General features: G+C 38.7%; 1 protein-coding gene across 3 annotated transcripts in view; it reads left to right on the forward strand.

Annotated features, from left to right (window-relative positions):
• The window catches only part of LOC137298869 (LIM and SH3 domain protein F42H10.3-like), a 108,229-nt gene that overhangs the window by 26,809 nt on the left and 62,601 nt on the right, over positions 1-18,819 (forward strand). For all 3 annotated transcript variants that reach the window (XM_067831210.1, XM_067831211.1, XM_067831212.1), the window contains exons 2-3: positions 13,503-13,597; positions 15,458-15,542. In XM_067831210.1, the coding sequence (XP_067687311.1) occupies positions 13,503-13,597; positions 15,458-15,542 (180 nt within the window). The remainder of the gene's footprint in view (positions 1-13,502; positions 13,598-15,457; positions 15,543-18,819) is intronic.

Here is an 18,819-nt window from a genome sequence, read left to right on the forward strand (position 1 = left end):
GTTTTCTTTCAAACTGAAAGGAGACATTTCACAGATTTAATCAATTGCAAGGGGCTTTGGGGTAGCCTAGTAGTTAAGGCATTTGTTCATCATGCTGAACACCCGGATTCGATCCCCCACATAGGTACAATGTGTGAAGCTCTTTTCTGGTGTCCCCTGCTGTGATACTGCTGGAGCATTGACAAAAGTGACATAAACCATACTCAACCACACAACAAAACAGAATATGCTGTCCGGAGTTCCATCCCTTGGCCGTGCTAGAAACCTTCCAGATGCACTATGGTTCACTAGTAATACTGTTTACAGTGGTATTTTTACCAACTTTCTGTAAGTTGGTAAAGTATACCAGAAGGAAGAGCTGCACATGCACAAGCACACGCACACACACACACAAGCACACACTGGTTCACCAGGAATACCGTTTACAGTGGTATTTTTACCAACTTTCTTTAAGTTGGTAAAGTATACCAAAATCAACAGCTATATATAAGACAGTCCTTATGAGAATGAATTTTCTATGAATACTTCAAAGCTACCTTGTCATGACTTACACATTATGTTAATTCTGAACATTGTTGGGAAAAAAAGCAGTGTTATATTTCCGGAATAAAACTTTTTCTTTGACCTTCAGTATTGTATAAGGTTGTTATGTAATGAATTCCAGCTGAAAATGTTGGCAGACATACTTTGTGAGTCATGGATAAAAGCAGTGAATCATGGACTTCAACAACAAAAATATCATTCACTTGGGAAAACATTTGCAGTGTGGAGATGAAGTAACTATTGTTGATTTGATACTTGCAATGGAAAATGTAACAAAACTTGGCTGTTATAGTAGACTCTCAGGAGTAAGGCTTGATTGATTTATATATTTCATTTTCACAGTTTTACCCTAAATTTGACAAGAGTCTACAAGCCTTTCTCAGAAAAAACCAATCATACATTAACCTTATTGAGCGATGACAAGAGACTTCAGTAAGTGAGGGGTTTTAGCATAGTGACGCAGTAGCAAGATAAAATGATATTGGAAAAGACCATTGGTTTGATGCTTTGATAAATCATGAGTGCCTTAGTTGAGGTAATAGGTTAGGGAAACACATTGAAGTCTTGTTTGTTTGTTTGTCTGTTTGTTTGTTTGTCTGTTTGTTTGTTTATGTTGCACTCAGCAACATACCAGTTATATGGTCTGTCTGTACATGTCACGTTTTGACCAGACAGTCTAGTGATCAGTGATCTACCCAACTGAGATACAATGGTCAAACGATGTTGTTAAACACTCTTACCACAAGCATGAGTTGCTGATGGTGTTCCATTGTTCCATTGTTCCACTGTGAAGACCATTCATTGTACTCTAAGCCAATGCTTAGTTTCTGAATACAGTGTTCCCAGAAATTATTGAGAAAATCTTTTGTTTTTTTCTAATGATGGTAAGAGGGCTTTCACTGTGCACTAAGCATACTAAATAAGGGAGACAACTCTTGAAGGCTTAGAAGGCAGCTCATTACGTCAAGAGTTATCTCCCTTGTCTGAGCAGACGGCTTCCTGTGTTGACATGGCAGAATTTACAGCAAGAGAGAAAAGAAAGCTCATTCTAGATGATTTTGAAAGGGGTGAGGCTGATGCTAAAGTGTTACCATGTAGACATGGTATTCCTCTGTCTACAGTTTACAGAACTTTGAAGAATATTCAAACAGGAACCGGGATAGAGCATAAAGCAGGGGCAGGTCGGCCTAGGAAATTCAGTGTTGTGGATTGCCGAAGACTTGGGCAGATTGTGAGTAGGGACAAATTGAAAAGTGTTGAGAACATCAGAAATGAAATGATTAGCAGAGGAAGTCCTCAGGTATGCAATGAAACAGTTAGGCAGGAATTACAGAGACTTAATTGGGTGAAAAAACGTGGAATTCCCTCGCCGTTGATGAAAGATGCACAAAAGGAAAAACGTTTAAACTGGTGTCGGGCTCATGAAAATCAAGATTGGGATAATGTTTTCTTTTCGGATGAAAGTTCTGTTTGGCTTTTCCCTAATTGTGTGAAAATTTGGACCAAAGATACTGTCAAACCTATCTACCAGCGACCAAAACATAGCCCGAAGTTTCACATGTGGGGTGGCATATCGGCTCGTGGAGTGACGCCATTGTGTGTTTTCACGGGAAACTTGACAAAAGAAAGATACATTGACATTCTAAATGGTCACCTTCTTCCGACAGCACAAACATTGTATGAAGATGATTGGATTTTCCAGCATGATAATGACCCAAAACACACTGCGCGCTACACAAAACAGTGGTTGTCGGGCGAAAATGTTCAAGTTTTAGACTGGCCCAGTTACAGCCCAGACCTAAACCCAATTGAGAATGTGTGGGTAGTCATGAAGGACAGAATAAACCAAAAGGGACTGAGAAATATTGAAGATATGAAGGCCGAGGTGGTCCAATATTGGGATACCCTGTCACACGATTACCTACAAACTTTGATGGGTAGTGTGCCTAGGCGTATTCAAGCATGCATTGCTGAGCGAGGAGGTCTAACAAAGTACTAAAACAAGACTGAGACTGTAAAATGATGATGTTTTAACATGTTTATGTAAGTAAAAAGCCAGAAGGTAATAAACGTAATGAGTTACATGATGCAACATGATTCTCAATAATTTCTGGGAATACTATATATACAATTTTATTATATACAGTTCTATTTAAAATGGAACAGAACCTTTGAACTGAGGAAAATCTAGACCTGCCTCTATAGTATTGCAGTAGGTTTTGGAGGGTGGAAGTGAAAACAATGTGGTTCAGAGTTCATACAGTCTTGAAAAAGCCAGGAATTAGCCTTAAAGAGCCTGGAAAAAAACATAAAAGACTTTAAGAAGCCTTGATTTTCAAGTTGCAGCTTGATGAAGTGAAGTTTTGTGTGCTAAGTATCATCTAAAGTGTGGATGTGGATGTTTGCAACAAACATTACTTACAAGTGTTTCTACAAGTTTGTTTTCAAACTAAGTATGAAGATACTTTCCTTGTATATTCTTTCATTGGTGTTTGGATGGCTACAGGCTTATTGAGCTCTACTGGTCTTAAACCTTGCTGTCTGTCTAGGTAAGGTTTGCATTATGCTGTTTTTGAATTTCTTATAAACCCAACAGAAATTGTGTTTTTTGTTATTTTGATTAGGTTTACTTCTATTATTGTTTGTCTTATTGGCCTAAATTTTGCCCAGAAAACCTTTAAAAGGCCTTAGATTTTGGTCTTCAAATTCTTTACAAGCCTGAGATTGACAAGGTATAATGCAGAACTTGGGATTACCTTTGTGGCAGCATAATAATGACCCTGGTTTTGAGAGATCATGGTTTCAGTGTATGAAACTCGGTGACTGAGGTGAGAGGGAGATTAACCGACTGGTTCACATGTCCACTCCAAGCATCAAACAGGATGTGATCGAACATAGATGCAGATTTCAATTGCTTTCATTCATGCGAGACATCTGTTATAGTTGTGGACAACCAAGAGGCATGAAATAACCCCTGCTGGAGTGGAAAGATCTACAGCTATAATTCCTGTGGAAGTGATCGCACTTCTTTAGTTGTATCCAATATCATGGTGCTGTTTGTTGCAGCATGTAGCTGAGTCATGCTCATGTTTGAAACTTGATATCTGATGGATTAAAGACACTGCATTCCCATGTAATCTATGGAGATGATAATGAGGCATACTTCACCTGAGATTTCTTTGTCTTGTTTCATAGAACAATGATTTGATGTAGATTTTAGATTGACAGTGGTGTAAATATAAGTATCTATAAGTTGTTGTCTTTTAAGTCATATGCTTCTTTATTGACGCAACAATTTCGAGAATGCAGATGAAACAATTAAGAACACAATGCTTGGGAATCTGTAGTATAGGATAGTAAAGGTCCTAAATGATATACTTACAGTAACACAACCCATAGTGCATCAGTGTTGGTCCTGTGATCCATGTACTGAAGCTAGGAGTTGTGATGGGATTACTGGTGCATGCTGACGATGCAGGTGTGGTGCCACCTGTTGATGGGGGAATGTCTCTGGATAAGATAATCCTGCATAGCTGAAGAATCAGGAACCAAAACTGACAAACCTGCTAATGTTCTTCAGATGGTGGCCCTGAGGTGTGTAATATGTGAAGGTTCTTTGGTGCTGTGTTTGGTGTAAACTCACAACACCCATTTTGCGGGGGTTTTCTAGGGCAGGATAATCCCTTGTATCTTGTTTCCTTCGAGTCGTTGGAAGAGTTCAGATCCGTAGAAGCCTATATATGTCTCCCTGGTGGGCTTATGAAAGTGTGATAGTGACCAGTACCCTTTGCTTTTGTCCCAGTGGGGATTATGAAGACACAATATGGCCTTAAGTAACGATTCTTGTCTTGTCTTGTTACTGAACGACATAGGTTTCCTTATTCTAGAATCATTTCTCGTCAAGAATTAATGGGCTAAAGAGATCAGTGCCCCGTTTCACAAAACTCTCGTAAGCCTAAGATCTCGTAAGTTTTCTCGTAGCCATTGTACCTGCTATACTGTAACACAGGAGCTACGGATGCTACGAGAAAACTTACGAGATCTTAGGCTTACGAGAGTTTTGTGAAACGGGGCACAGGTTGGCATAGGGCCTAAGTACCCTACTGCGTTGTACTGATCATTTTCTTGATTCTTACTTGATGATGTGCAGTGTGAATTTGTTGTGCAGTCTTTGTATTGATGGTTTTATTGGATGGAGAACACAAAGGGTGTGATGATGTTTCAGCACACAACTCAAAGAACCTGTATCATATCTCTCTTGAATGTGATTTTCCATCAAAATAAGTTCAAACTACCTAATGTAATGTGGGTTAGCCTAGTGGGTCAAAGTATTACTCGTCAAGCTGAAAACGTAGTGTTTAGGGAGCTTTGTGGATTGATGCCTTGGTGGTTAACATGTTGTACCTCATACAGACTTGAGTTCAGGGGGCGATGGGGTAGCCTAGTGGTTAAAGCGTTCGTTCATCACGCTGAAGACCCGGGTTCGATTCCCCACATGGGTACAATGTGTGAAGCCCATTTTCTGGTGTCCCCCGCCATGATATTGCTGGAATATTGCTAAAAGCGGCATAAAACTAAACTCACTCACTCACTCGAGTCCAAACTAGACCTTGCATTATAGATGTAGTAACAGAGCAGAAGTATACAGGCAGATGGGACTCGTGAGACAACAGGCTCTGGAGACAATAGTCACTGGAGACAAGTGTGAAATGAAGTCAGAAGTCAGATAGAGCTCAGAACAATGCTGAGGCAATCTGGACTTGCCAAATGATTCTAGGCTTGTGTTTGGTTCATTATTTCTCTTTTCTCAAGGTTTCGGAGACATGCCTGGCAGTTTTATTTTGAGCTCATTAAATGCCCAGATTTCGAGGTAAACAAGACTTTGAAGGTGACTTTTGTTTTATGAAAGTGTATACTTTACTCCTGAACCCAGCTTCTCACTAAGCATGTGGAGCAACTTCTTTGATGATGGATGTTTTCCCAGCCATATGGTAGAAATTGTAAATCATCAACCTGTTTGGACTCCAACAAACACATGTCAGCTTCGTTTGGTGCCATATGGAAGCTTTGTGAGACATGGAAAGAAAATGTGTTGTCCGTCTTAAATCTACCATTATGCTATTGTGCAGCTATTGTCAAAGCAGATAGCACAACACTAAGCCATACATGCATGCATATATTACTTTTGAGGCATGCCTGTAGTATAGATTGGTGTAATTGTGGCATAAACATTCCGTCTGGATTATGGATGCCTTGTTCCTGTTGTTTCCACAGACACATACAGAAATGAAAATGAAAATCATAACACATAAGTCACAGCTACCCCTGGTAGTATGCCCACCTGATATAAGTTACTTCCCCTGACTATGACATCGTGGTATCGTTAAAAACCATTCACAATTTTTCTGTATGGTTTATGCACCACAGGTATGTTGTAAAGATTGGTGTTATCAGAAGTCTACAGCTGCAGTACTGTGCAGCCAATGTCAGAGCAATTTTACACTACACAAACCAGGTACTGACACTGACAGATACATACATATATTGATTTTGATATTTGCTTTAGTATTTACTGGCACATCTGGAACCAGAATCTACATGTTCCTTATGGTTATCTGCACCATCTGAAGACATACAACCATACAGACCAGTGTCTTTTCCTTCCCTGACAATTTTGGTAATAATGGCTTGTAACTATTCTACTTTTGCCAGAAACAGGTACTTCATAATGTGAGCAGCTGTCCATGCATGAGGGTTATGATGACATGCAGTCAACCGAGTCAGCGCAGCAGGGGACCTGTGCTAACTCAGAATACTATGTGTCATAGGAACAATGTAGTACTCCTATGTATGCACATGCTACACTAGGTCATGCTTTTATAAACTGATCTTTTAACCTGACTTGTTTCTAGAGTCGCTGTGTTGAATAGGCTGCAAACCTGTCTCAATGAGGTGGTCCTGCATGCTTGCATTTACCTAACCTCGATCATATTGGACATTAAGCCCAAAGTCTGTAGTAAATGTCTACAAATTCTGAAATTTGTAAAAAAAAAAAAATTCAATTAAAGTTTATGGTTATCATGTTAATGCTCTGAATGCAGTGATAAGATAACTAAGCAAATCCCAATTTTACTAAAATGATATTTTCACCATATTTTCATGTCATGGGTACCAGTCTTAATTGTTTCTTAAAGGAAATTGCATGCCATTTCTTGCTCTCTTGTTCAAGCCATAATTGGAGGAGGTATCAAAGGACTTTTTCTTGTCCATTGTGAAGGCCAGTACCATTTTCATAAGTGGGGTGGTCTGGTAGCTTAGTGGTTAAATCTTTCATTTGTTATGCAGAAGATCCAGGTTCAGATCCCTACATGGATACAATGTGTAAAACCATTTCTGGTGTGACCTGTGATATTTTCAATAATATTGCTAAAAGCAGCATAAAACTAAACTCACCCACACACTCACTTGCAATCATGTGATGTGATGTTGCTGCATCATTCCAGAAAACATTTCAGGCACTGGCTACATGGCCAAGCAATAGTCCAAATTTGAATTCCATTCAAGAAATGTTGGTATGGAAGAAATCTATCACAGTCCCTAAACCACATTAATTTCCCTATTGCCTAGATCTCCCTACAGTGCTAAAGCTCCAATCTGACTGGGCCTCCTCATCAGTTTATACGAGTTTATTTGTTACTCAAATTTTATATATTCAGAGAGTAAGCATTTGTCTAGTATGGAGGTAGGCTGAGAAAGAGATGTGATGTTGTTTCATCTTGGACTCTAGTGCTTTAGCATTGCAGGAAGGGTCAGGTTGTAGGAAAGCAGTATGGTTTAGGGACTGTGACACAGACTCCTTGCCATCATACAGCTGAGACTCCTGGCCGGTTCCTTACCACCTCCTCCTCCCACCATGTGTTAATAGCCAACTGCAGTGCCTTGAGATTTGCCATGCTGCTGTTGTTCTACCATATAGTTTTCACATGTCTATTCTTGTCTCTGTGTCCGTTGCTGATGTGCTACAAAGCTGTAGGTTGTTTTCATCCCTCGTTAATGCTTGTAATGTATTCCACACAGTCTTCAATAGGTAATTGCTTCATATAGCTTGCATGTGACAAGGTACTTGTCGATAAAATGAACATTTGATCAGCATCCACATGTTGTAGCATTTTTTACCCCTGAACATTTCAAATTGAGGAGAAAATCATATTATGCTGGGCCTTGAGGCACGAGCCTCATTGCTTAGGTGTTTCAATATGTTTAACCATGAAATTAAACTTGTGAGTACAGTTTGTATCAGGAGAAAATGTTATTGTTACCGGGCCAGCCTCTCTCACAGTCCCTGAACCCTATAATTTCCCTAGAGTCTTGCCTTCCCTGCAGTGCTGAAGCCTTAAATGAAGCAAGTCTGGATTTCTGCAGGTTCTGAATGTTTGGTCAAGCTGCAGCTCTTTTTCAGTTTAAGTGGATCTATTTGTTACAATCGCAAATATGTATACTCAGAGACTATCCTGGTCCTTCATGTAGAACACTTATTATATGAACTTGACATGTCCTGGCTAGAAACTGTGTAGGGACTGTATCATTTTCTTCTTCATCCATGTTGTTTTTTATGTTGTAAGGGTTTGGTATATGTGAAATATTCCACTCCCAGATTCCATGTTGCAGTTGTTTATGACACAATTCTATGGAATGTTGGGGGCAGCCACTTACGTTTGATGTCAGGAGAAAATGGGTGAGGGGAACAGGTTAAGATGTAGATTATGGGATGGCAGGTGATGGTATGGAGGTGGATGGTGGTGCACAGGTGTTGGGTGTAGGGATAGGGTTTGGGATTAGACTTGGTTGGGGGGACCATTTTGGAATACTAAAAAAACACTAGCAGAGGGGTTGGGGAAGCGTTGGTTTGAGGTGGACAAGGAGTGTTGGGGTAGGGAGTCAGCATGATCTCTGTGGAGAAGGAGCGAGAGAGTTAGAGAGATAAAGGATTCTAGGTTGAAGAATCTGTCAGGATGGAGGAGGGAGATCTACACAATACATTGGGGAAGGGTTTCATGGTGGAAGGTGGCTGGAGAGACAGGAATTAATTGAGGGAAGGTAATTATACTAACATCTGTAAATGCTCTGGTCTTGCCCAGCTCCCAGTCAAATCACTTCCTGAATCACATAAGTAATGCATGCCGACATGCCAGACATAGCCACCTGAGTCATGAAAGGATTAGAGTGTTTACGTGACAATACACAGACTCAGTGGAGCCCCCCCTCCCTTACCCCTCCCCCACCCTTTCCTGGCAGTACTGGTAGTGTGTAGCAGACCTGTCAGGGACAGACTAACACAGAAGTAGGTTAATTAAAGCCTGACAACTTCTTAACATAAAACAAGGTTGCTGGCACAGGTTTTTAAACCAGTGTTACACTTTAAGGGTTCAAAGATCCAAAGATGAAGAAAGAATGATTGCCCTTTTAAAAATATTTTTGGATGGAAACATTTCTTATTCGGGTTTAGTCAGGTTGAATGTTCGACAATGCAGGATGAAATGGTAAAAACACAAATGGTCAAGTTATGAGTTTCAGTTATGTTCCTTTTGAAAGGGTGGGGGGTAAAGTAAAAAACATCTGACATCTTTTGGATGAGAATTAAATAATCTTATTACATTTAAACTAATCCAGTTCACATTTTCTGTAAAACATATTTGTTCCAAACATATAACAAATGAACTTTGTAATGCAAATGTTGTCAGTTATAGTTTATGCAGGGATGGTAAAGGTCAGAGAGCAGTCAGCAATAATGCCAGGACGGATTGTTGCTGTGTATTTATAGCTGATATGAATCCTGATATGAATGATGGTTATGTTTACAGCAGTGTGACACCTGTTTCTGTGTCAGCTATAGTAGTATACACATTGGGGTTTCTGCCTCAATCCCAATCATTGTACCCTTTCAGTCGAATTCACCTCTCTGTCCCCCTAAAAATTTGTTTCAAAAGGCACAATGAGGGGGATTGCGTTAGGAACCAGATCGTGTATATTATTACTAGTATAGTAGGTTATGAACGATTATACATATAATTTGAAAGGGCATCCTCCCTTTATTCAGCAGATGGATTGTAGTCGCAGTTTATGAAAACATCATGTTTGGCTGTTAAAACTGAGAACTCTCGAAATCATATGTTCTATCTCTAAATCCAGTTTTTCCTGAACATGATGATTTGACAGATAGGACATGAAAAAACTGTCCTCAGCATCAGATTACAGTTCATAGTTTAGCATCAGGATCTGTTTTTATATTAAAATGGCAAAACTCTTTGCATGATCGTAAGAATTTTCACTTAAAGCAGAGCAATTCTGTCTATTTCGTAAGTAAGTAGTCACAAATCACTTGCAAATATTGACAACTCCAGTTGTTTGCAAGAAGTGATCATATCGTGCCCATTCGGTGGCACCCATTACAAACACATGTCACGGCAAGTCAGTTGTTCAGTAAAAACATAAACACATAGTACAAGAAATTGAATCAAACATCAATTTGTTCGTTGATGCATGCATATCTGCCATAAAGCTTTGTCAAATTCTTGAATAAAGCAACTTTGATCAAATAACTTTTGAGCAAGTATCATGCAACGCTTTTGAAGGAGCTTGTGTCTGGCTTGATTTGCTAGAATGTTGCTTGACATGTTGTTAAAGATCACTGTAAGAAAGTGAAGACCGTCTCTCTTGTCCTTCGGTCTTGTGGAGAGTTTTCTGAATTATACAGAGGTATAAATATTGTAATTATCAGGCTGGTTCATGATGTCTTTATTTTATAGTTCAGATAATAGATTTTCAAAGCCCTCTTAGCCAGTGTTCACGTTAATCGGAGAAACCTGCGTTTGTCACGCAAAAAAAATCAACAAACCACACAAGCAACATTATTTTTAAAAAGTACCTTAAACAGAAACATATGAAGAAACATTATATTTTGAAATGATTCAAGTTTGGTGTAAACATTTCATGCGCAAAAGATTTGGACTACATATTTATAATTTTACTTCTGCACGCACTCGTACAAAACCCACCGCCTACACTTGAAACAATAGTAGTGTGCTGTATATTAACATAAACTTACGTCTGTCTTAGCGCTGGGTAAGCAGTGGAATGGATAAGTACAACCACAGATCCCAACACTGTCTACTGAGATTTCCAGTTCTTAATGTGTACCGGTTGATAGATTGTTCTGCACCACTGCACTCAGCAATACTCCAACTCTATGGCACCAGTCTGTAAATAATCCAATCTGGACCAGACAATCCAGTGATTAACAGCATGAGTATCATACTATGCGGTTGGGATACGTTGATATGTGTGAACTAAGTAGGCGAGCCTGACGATCTGATACAGTCAGTCACCTCTTATGACAATCATGGTTACTGAAGACCTTTTCTAACCCATATCTTCACGAGTGAACTTTCCAGAAAACTTTTCATGTGCCACAAACCAACTGATCCAGGTCTAAAGTTTTCACATTAATGGAGAAATAAGTTGTGTTTTGGTGTTTTTGTGCATGGTCGGACTTTCTGATCTGATAGGGTCTATGCCATTGCATCACAGTTGTGTGCATCAACGTTCATATTATCAGTCACTGGAATGTCTGACCCAGACTTGATTATTGATAGATTGCCGTCATACTGCTTAAATATATTTGACTGTGGCATTCGAAAGAGCAAGCAAAGTCTTTCCAGCAGGCAGTTATTGAAATCGCCTTGACCTCTCTCTACCTTCCACTTGAGGGAATATTAAACCATTCCACTGACATTCTCCTCATGGTTGTACCTGAATGGTGAATTGAAGAGTTCTAAAAATATATTACTTGATGGCAAGCTGCCATGTGCTCTATCTGCAGTTGTAGTCTAGGTACATCTTTGTTGAGGTAACTGTCTGATGAATGAATGGCAGTGGTCTGACCTCTCCACTCCAGAGGTCACCAGCGGCACCTCACCTCTAAGGGTTATTGACATTTAGTATCTGAAGTTGTCATATCTAAAAATAAATGCAGTTGTATTTCAAGCATCAAAATATGTATTTATCAGCAAAACAAATACCAGTGGAGCTCAGAACAATATCTATACCTGCCAAATCATGGTAGACCCTGAGTGTGGCTGCTATTAATTTATTCTCTTGGGTCTAGGAGACAGTCAGTGCAACCTTAAGGTTGTATCAGAGTTGTGGAGACAGGGATGGTTGATTGGGTCGTAGTCTTGAGGTTTGAGTGTTTGCTAATCAAAGATGGTTGTCCTGGGCTGGATTCTCAAAATATGCACCTTGAAAAGCATTGTTGCTTGAATGAATGTAGTGTTAGTATTAGTGTTAGTGTTATTGTGTGTGAGAGAGAGAGAGAATTAAAACTATTTGCACCATAAGATGATCTGTACACAAAATATTTATGAAATAAATTCTAAGCAGGAACAGTAGCAATATTGAACAAACTACAAAATTCATGCAAAGTGGAAGTCATTTTTACATCCCATATACAAATGAGATACATTTTGTCTTTCATGCCATAAGGTAATGTGTTATTCCAAACATGGATAATATGATGAGATTTCTTAACCAGTCAGAATGCAGTAAAGACATTTGCACACATGATCACCATTATGGTGTGTATAGACTGATTCTTTTCCAATTACGTCATGTATTGTACACAGCATATTCTTTAATTTTGGGTGTATGTGTAGAGGTACCCACTTCACACTTGTCCTCAATATAAGGACATAGGTCTAGCCTTGGTTGACCTAGCCGAGGTGTTTCACTGTCAGACAGTAGCAAGGAAAGTAACTTCTTCATACTCCAAAGACTAGTCAGCCATAAATGGGCATTCCTTGGCAACGACCATGAGATCAATAGCTGGACTCCCTAAGGGAGAGGTCATTGGTTCTAGTCATGGTTAGCACAGATTTTAATTCCTAGGTTTACAGTCCCATACACACGCCAGGGGGAGGTAAATGTCTAGGCCGACACAAAAGTTTCAGTGTTTTTACCAAGAGGTTAATGTGTATGGCTTACACTACTTTAAGGTTTCTGCCTATGTCAGCAAGGATCAATTAGCATTACTCTCCAAAGCTGCAATAAACCCAACTGACATGTGACTTCTTGAAAATCATTTTATATTAGCTAAGGATTACAACTGATTTCCAGCTGTCAATGTTTAACATAAGAGGTGACTGTTGGCCAGCATGGTGACCGTGTTGATGCATGTCATCTATCCACAGGAAGGCTTCTGGTGTTTCCACTCATATATTATTGCTGGTGCTATAATATTGTGAAGCCATACTGACTTCTTAAAAACACAAGGTCACATATTTTCAACAATATTTTGGCCTATATTATATATCAGGGCATACACACTCATGTCAGCCTCCTATTGATGTAATAACACACTTTTATTCCTTATGACTTGTCTGAAATCAATAACTGAAATTTTAAGATGAACAGCTTCCAAACACAGTACACTTGCCATATATTGAACATGAATAATTGCTCCTTACATCGAAAACTGTCGTGGTGTTGTCAGTGTTTGCCGAACTGGTTTGTATCACAAGTTGCATATATGTTTTGTCAAGGACTGAGTTCTGTCTCCAAAGGACTTATCAGATATTCGTAAAGAGCACTCCATGGGATATACTTCTGTATGGTTTGCTGGAAATAGTGTTTGGCCAGTAGAGGGCTTGAGAGTCTAATTAATACAACATTGCAGTAATTCATTTTTCACTATTGAAATTAGTATTGTGATCTAAATGTGCAATTTTTTAAACCAAATAATATGGTAGCTTCCCTAAGGACTGACAGTATTATTGCAAGAAGTGCATTATTGAATTTTAGTGAAGTGTGGTGTGAAAAAGTGCCTTTAAAAACAATTCTGTTAGATTATCAGTTTTGAATGTGTTCATCATTTGTATGTTGAAATCATTTTTCTTCTGTTGCAGGTGTGGCACAAAGCATGTTTTAAATGTCAAGTTTGCAGTATGACGTTAAACATGAAGAACTACAAAGGATACGATAAACTTCCATATTGCAATGCGTGAGTACAAGATCCTGCTGATGTCAGTTGTTCATTATTTCATAATTTCCTGCTGCTGTGAAGTAGCTTAGTGGTTAAAGCATTTTCTTGTTTCATTGAAGTCCTTGGTTCGATTCCTCACATGGATACAATGTGGGAAACCCATTTCTGGTGTTCCTTGCCATGATATTCCTTGAATATTGCTAAAAGTAGCCAAAAAAAACTAATTTACTCTCACATAATTTCTGTAGTTTAGTTGCTCCTAGGCTTTGCTGAATGCTAGTCCATGGATGTATAGCAGTTCTGTACTTGTGAAGAGACACCTCAAGGCAGAACATGTAAGCGTACAAGTGTTAAGTGTTTTACAGTGTGTTCTCTGTGTTTAAGAATCAAGAAATTATTGTTTAAACTAATGATTATTCTGTTAGAGACTTGTTCAGATCTAAGGGCAACTGAAATATCAGGTGCTCAGGTATGTCTTAAGCATGCTATCAATTCCAGATGTCATGGAGCTTCAATGAAACAACTCAGAGTGTGGTATGAGGATATTTTTCTTTTCCCACTCCAGAGGGGTGGCAGGGTAACCTAACGGTAAAAGTGTCCCCTCGTCTGGCCGAAGACCAGGGTTTGATTTCCCACATGGATATAATGTGTGAAGCCCATTTCTGGTGTCCCCCAGTTGTGATATTGCTGGAAAATTGAAAAAATAGTCTGTCCAAAAACATACTCTCCTCTATTGAGAAATTTATTTCCCTCTCAGACAGGATACATTGTATTATATTAAGATTACATGAAGCAGTCAGACGTTAAATTCTTTCATGAAAATAAAGTATTTTCTTAAGTTTACCATGATAACTGAGCTGTGGTCATTCAGAATGAGTTTCACAATTTGCCATGAAGACAAAACTGATCATTAGCATAGTACCACCAACAATATCTGGCATGACCTTGACAAGGCTTAAATGCCACTTTCTGTTTTAATTCTTGTTTGTATTTATGGCCACTGCAAATGTCAATAGCCCATAGAGTAAAATTTATCATCTGTGTCTGCCAAAAAAATGGCCCATAAACTTCATGAAAATCTCTTTTTAATCTGTAATTACTTTCCTAATTGTTATGGAGACCCATACCTCTATGTTTCATGACATGGATTACAATGACCTTGAACTTCATAACAGTGAAACATCTGCCTGTAAAACATTGAGAATTTCACCTGTTTTAAGGAATGTGCAGCTTCGTGAAAGGGTTTATAAATGCAGCTTTAGTTTACGACGTAGTCTCACATCCCTGGAATCACTCTATGTTCCTTTCTGCCGGAGGGCAGTGGGCTAGCCTAGTGGTTAAAGCACTTGTTTCTCATGCTGAAGACCTGGGTTCGATTCCCCACATGGATACAATGTATGAATACTATTTCTGGTTGCCCACTGCCACAATGTTGCTGGGATATTGCTAATAGGGCCGTAAAACTTGACCCACACACTCATTCCTTTCTGCCAATCCATCATGATATGCTTAAGTGAAGTTTTAAAACACTAATGTGTTCGGTTTTTAAATAACATTTAGCCGTCTTAAATCCATGATAAAGGAAAATTGAAAAAAGAGTAGCTGTACCTTCTAAATATTACATGCTTTGTCATTCCAGCCTTCTTGCAATACTTCTAATAGATATAAGTAAACTATTTTTGCTGTCCTGGAAGCATTTGCTTGTCACCACGAAGACCCAGGTTCGATTCCCCAAATGGGTACAATATGTGAAGCCCAATATTTTTGACATTTCCATGGCAACAAGTGTGACTTAGACTGAAATAGGAGGTAATGAGGGGGATATTGATGACTGTGTCTTCTTGTTATATATCTCATACTGATTGTGTGGTATTTCAGACATTATCCGCAGACGAAGCACACAGCAGTTGCAGACACCCCCGAGAGTAGACGTATTGCTGAAAATACTAAAATCCAAAGTAATGTAAGTATCCCTTAGATGTTCAATGGTTCCCATTGATTCACTATCTTGATGATCATTGTGATTTTCGTATAAGATTATGATTATATTACATGCTTATATGTTTAAAGGTACAAATTGTTGTATTGCGATGATTTTATTTATAACTAGTTTGAAATAATCATGTGTACTTTTTCAGTGGCTGCACCATGCTTTTTCCACATTGCCACCTCATTCCCATAATTTTGATAACCCTGTACAATGTGGAAACAGTCCATTTTGTTAGTTCACAATGTTGTTTACCCTATCCTTGTATGTAAGCATTGTCTTTTGCTTGTCATGTGATGCAGAAAATTGGCAAACACTTAAAACACATTCTATACATCAACAGAAAAGGAAAATCAGACTTAAGTTTTTGAGCAAACATATTCCATAGTGTCTAAGATGCACGACATTGATATTCTGAATATGTTGCTCAGAATTTCAGGTGTTAGCTGAAAGGGTAGGGAAGTCCTATTTCAAAAGTCGTACGTATCATTCACACAAAACAGGAATTTACACATCTGCTGTGCCATCCAATACATTTATATGCCGATTATTCTCATCTTAAGATGACCTTGACATTTAGCCTTCAGGGCCAGTGTCAGAGTGTTTTGATTGTTGAGCTATATTGGACAGTTATGGCCTTGTATATGGTTATCATAATGAACAGTGAGAGGATCAGTTTACTGTGACTGTTATTAATAGTAATTGCAATTGCAGGAACTTCTGGCAAGGTGAGAAGATCATCCCTCCACTCTTGTATGCCAACAGCATGAAACGCCTGAAACATGTACTAATCATGCACACTATTTCAGACAGTACATTATCTTGGTTATTTTGATATGCATCAGTGGAATATAGTTTTCTGTTTGGAAAGGCCTTTCTGGGTTGAATTAAACGCACAGCGGGAAAATGCTCGTAGATTGGTTTCCATTTTATTATCTGTTGATTATTAATTTGTGTAAAATTTGAATAGTGTATAAATCTGTCTGATGAGAAAATGATTTTTCACAAGACTGAATTTGGTTAAGAATTCTGAGAGTACACTGCTCTTTGAAAAACCCTTTGCCACAAATCTAAGTCTTTGACCTCTTGCAGATGTCACATTGTTTAAGTATGTATCCATCATCTGTGTTGGCATCTGTTGTATATTCTTGGTTATATTTGAGAAGGTCTTCAGTATGGTGTATGGAATAAATGTATGGACTCCCCACCTTTCAGGAAAACCATTGGATCTGTGTATCAGTTGAATTAACTGTCTGGATTTCTGAGAAATCTGATTATGTTGTGGCTTGGGAACCGACCTTGAGCTGTTGGAGTAACTCTTACGATATTTCACTGTCACTCACTAGGCTTAATCACCCTATGGCAAATCCTAGTGGACGGAACAGTCAACAGATGTATATCCAGTCTGCGAGTAATCCTATCTTATTGGTTACTTTGGAAATGCTAGTAACACTAAAGCAGCCTGAATGACTTTCCTTATTCATGGAACCATTTTCTTATTTTTGGCTATCCGGTAGTTTGTACATTGGTACATCCTTGGAAATCTGGAATGGTGTCCTAATCATAGTGTCCTCTCCAGGGTATTTTAGCAATACTGTCTTTTGCAGAAGTGTTTAAAATTTACAAAATTAGGTGAGATTTCATCTTGTAAAGATACAGGTTTTTATTGAAAGGTTTTTCTTGAATCATACAAGAAATTGCCTAACACTCTAGTTGAAGACATGAGTCAAATTTGAAACTCATCCTCCAGCAGTATGGAGTATAACCCTCCCCTGTTTTCCAAAATTGACAAGATAATGGCTTTTTAATAGCAGCCTTTGTTCATATGTACAGTGCTTTTTTGTTTGAATTTTTACAGCAGGACAGTTATATAATTATCAGAATATAGAGTTCAGATATCAATATTGACAACTTTAAAAGGTAAGGAAGATATAAGTTTGTCCTTTCACCCAGTGTAGGCAATAATGACTTGTTGCAGAGAGAATACCATAGCGACTTCGAAAAGCAGAAAGGTAGCTACACAGCAATACCGGACAATCCTGAACTTCTGCGACATCTGCAAAATTCCAAGAATATAAGTTTGGTATGATGGTAATAAACATAGTGTCTTGGCATTGCTATGTTACCATATGTTCTGCTGTGTTTTTCTTGGTTTCCCATGGTGACATCATAGGATGTAATCTAGCTGTTGACCATAGTTTTATGGGTTTGTTTGCTAGTATTCTGTGATCTGCAGTGTCTTTGGCTAGTTGCTGCTGCTGTAGTATCCATGAAGCGCATTTCCAGATCCCAAGGTGCCATCGTCCTGCTGTTTCTGCATTTGAAGAATGGTGCCAGTGCCCATGGTATGATGTGGTACTAGAACTAGTTTGCCATGCAACCTTGTGATAAATCAGTTTCTGTCCTCATTTCTTCATGTCATTGTCACTGTCCATGGTTTGTTCAGCTGCTGTGTCTTCAAATACAGTTCTATTTGAATCATAAAATTTTACGTGTTAAGATCAACATGTGAAAGAACGTTAGCCATGGAAATGTTTTAGAGCTGTTTTCTTAACCTATAACCATATCTCATAACAAATCGTAATTCATGACATGCAACTAAACATTAATATTCTTGCAAACACTTTGCTCGGAAGCTCATTTTCTTCCCCAGCCAGCTTCATTGAGGTGACACTTTGTCAATTGACTGCCCCTGCCAAAAGCCACAAAGCCAGAAGAAATGAATAGAGATTATTTGAAAATATTCATAGTTGGCTGTAAATATCAGGAAGAATCAGGAAAAGTATCAATGGATAAGAAGCCCCTGTCAACTGAAAACTGCTTATAGAGAGAAGGTGACTTCTGTTTCAAGGTTTGATTTGATTGGCATCCATGGAAGTGAGGCCTCACGCTGTCCTTGTATTTAGCTGCTGGGGTCACGTTAGTCCAGTGAAAGTCACCGTGCCATTAACACTGACATGATGAAGCTCTTCACGTCAAGTGCCATCCACTTGATCACTTCTGGTCCATGGTCCTCCATGTGGAGTTATCTCCCTTACATTCCTGATGAGTTTGAACAGGTTGTGATTATCACTGTTATTAATATCCCTCACGAAATGTAATTCATTGAAACAATTTAAGAGCTTGGATATTGTCTTGGGACAAATTTTCCATTTGCAGCATGGTCAAATGCTTTGATGTGAATTACCATTCATTTAAACAGTTCTGAAAGTGTTGGGTTGGTAGCGTGGGGAACCTGTCTATGAAATGCTAA

Source organism: Haliotis asinina, chromosome 10 (assembly GCF_037392515.1).
Source record: "Haliotis asinina isolate JCU_RB_2024 chromosome 10, JCU_Hal_asi_v2, whole genome shotgun sequence".
Lineage (NCBI taxonomy): Eukaryota > Metazoa > Mollusca > Gastropoda > Lepetellida > Haliotidae > Haliotis > Haliotis asinina.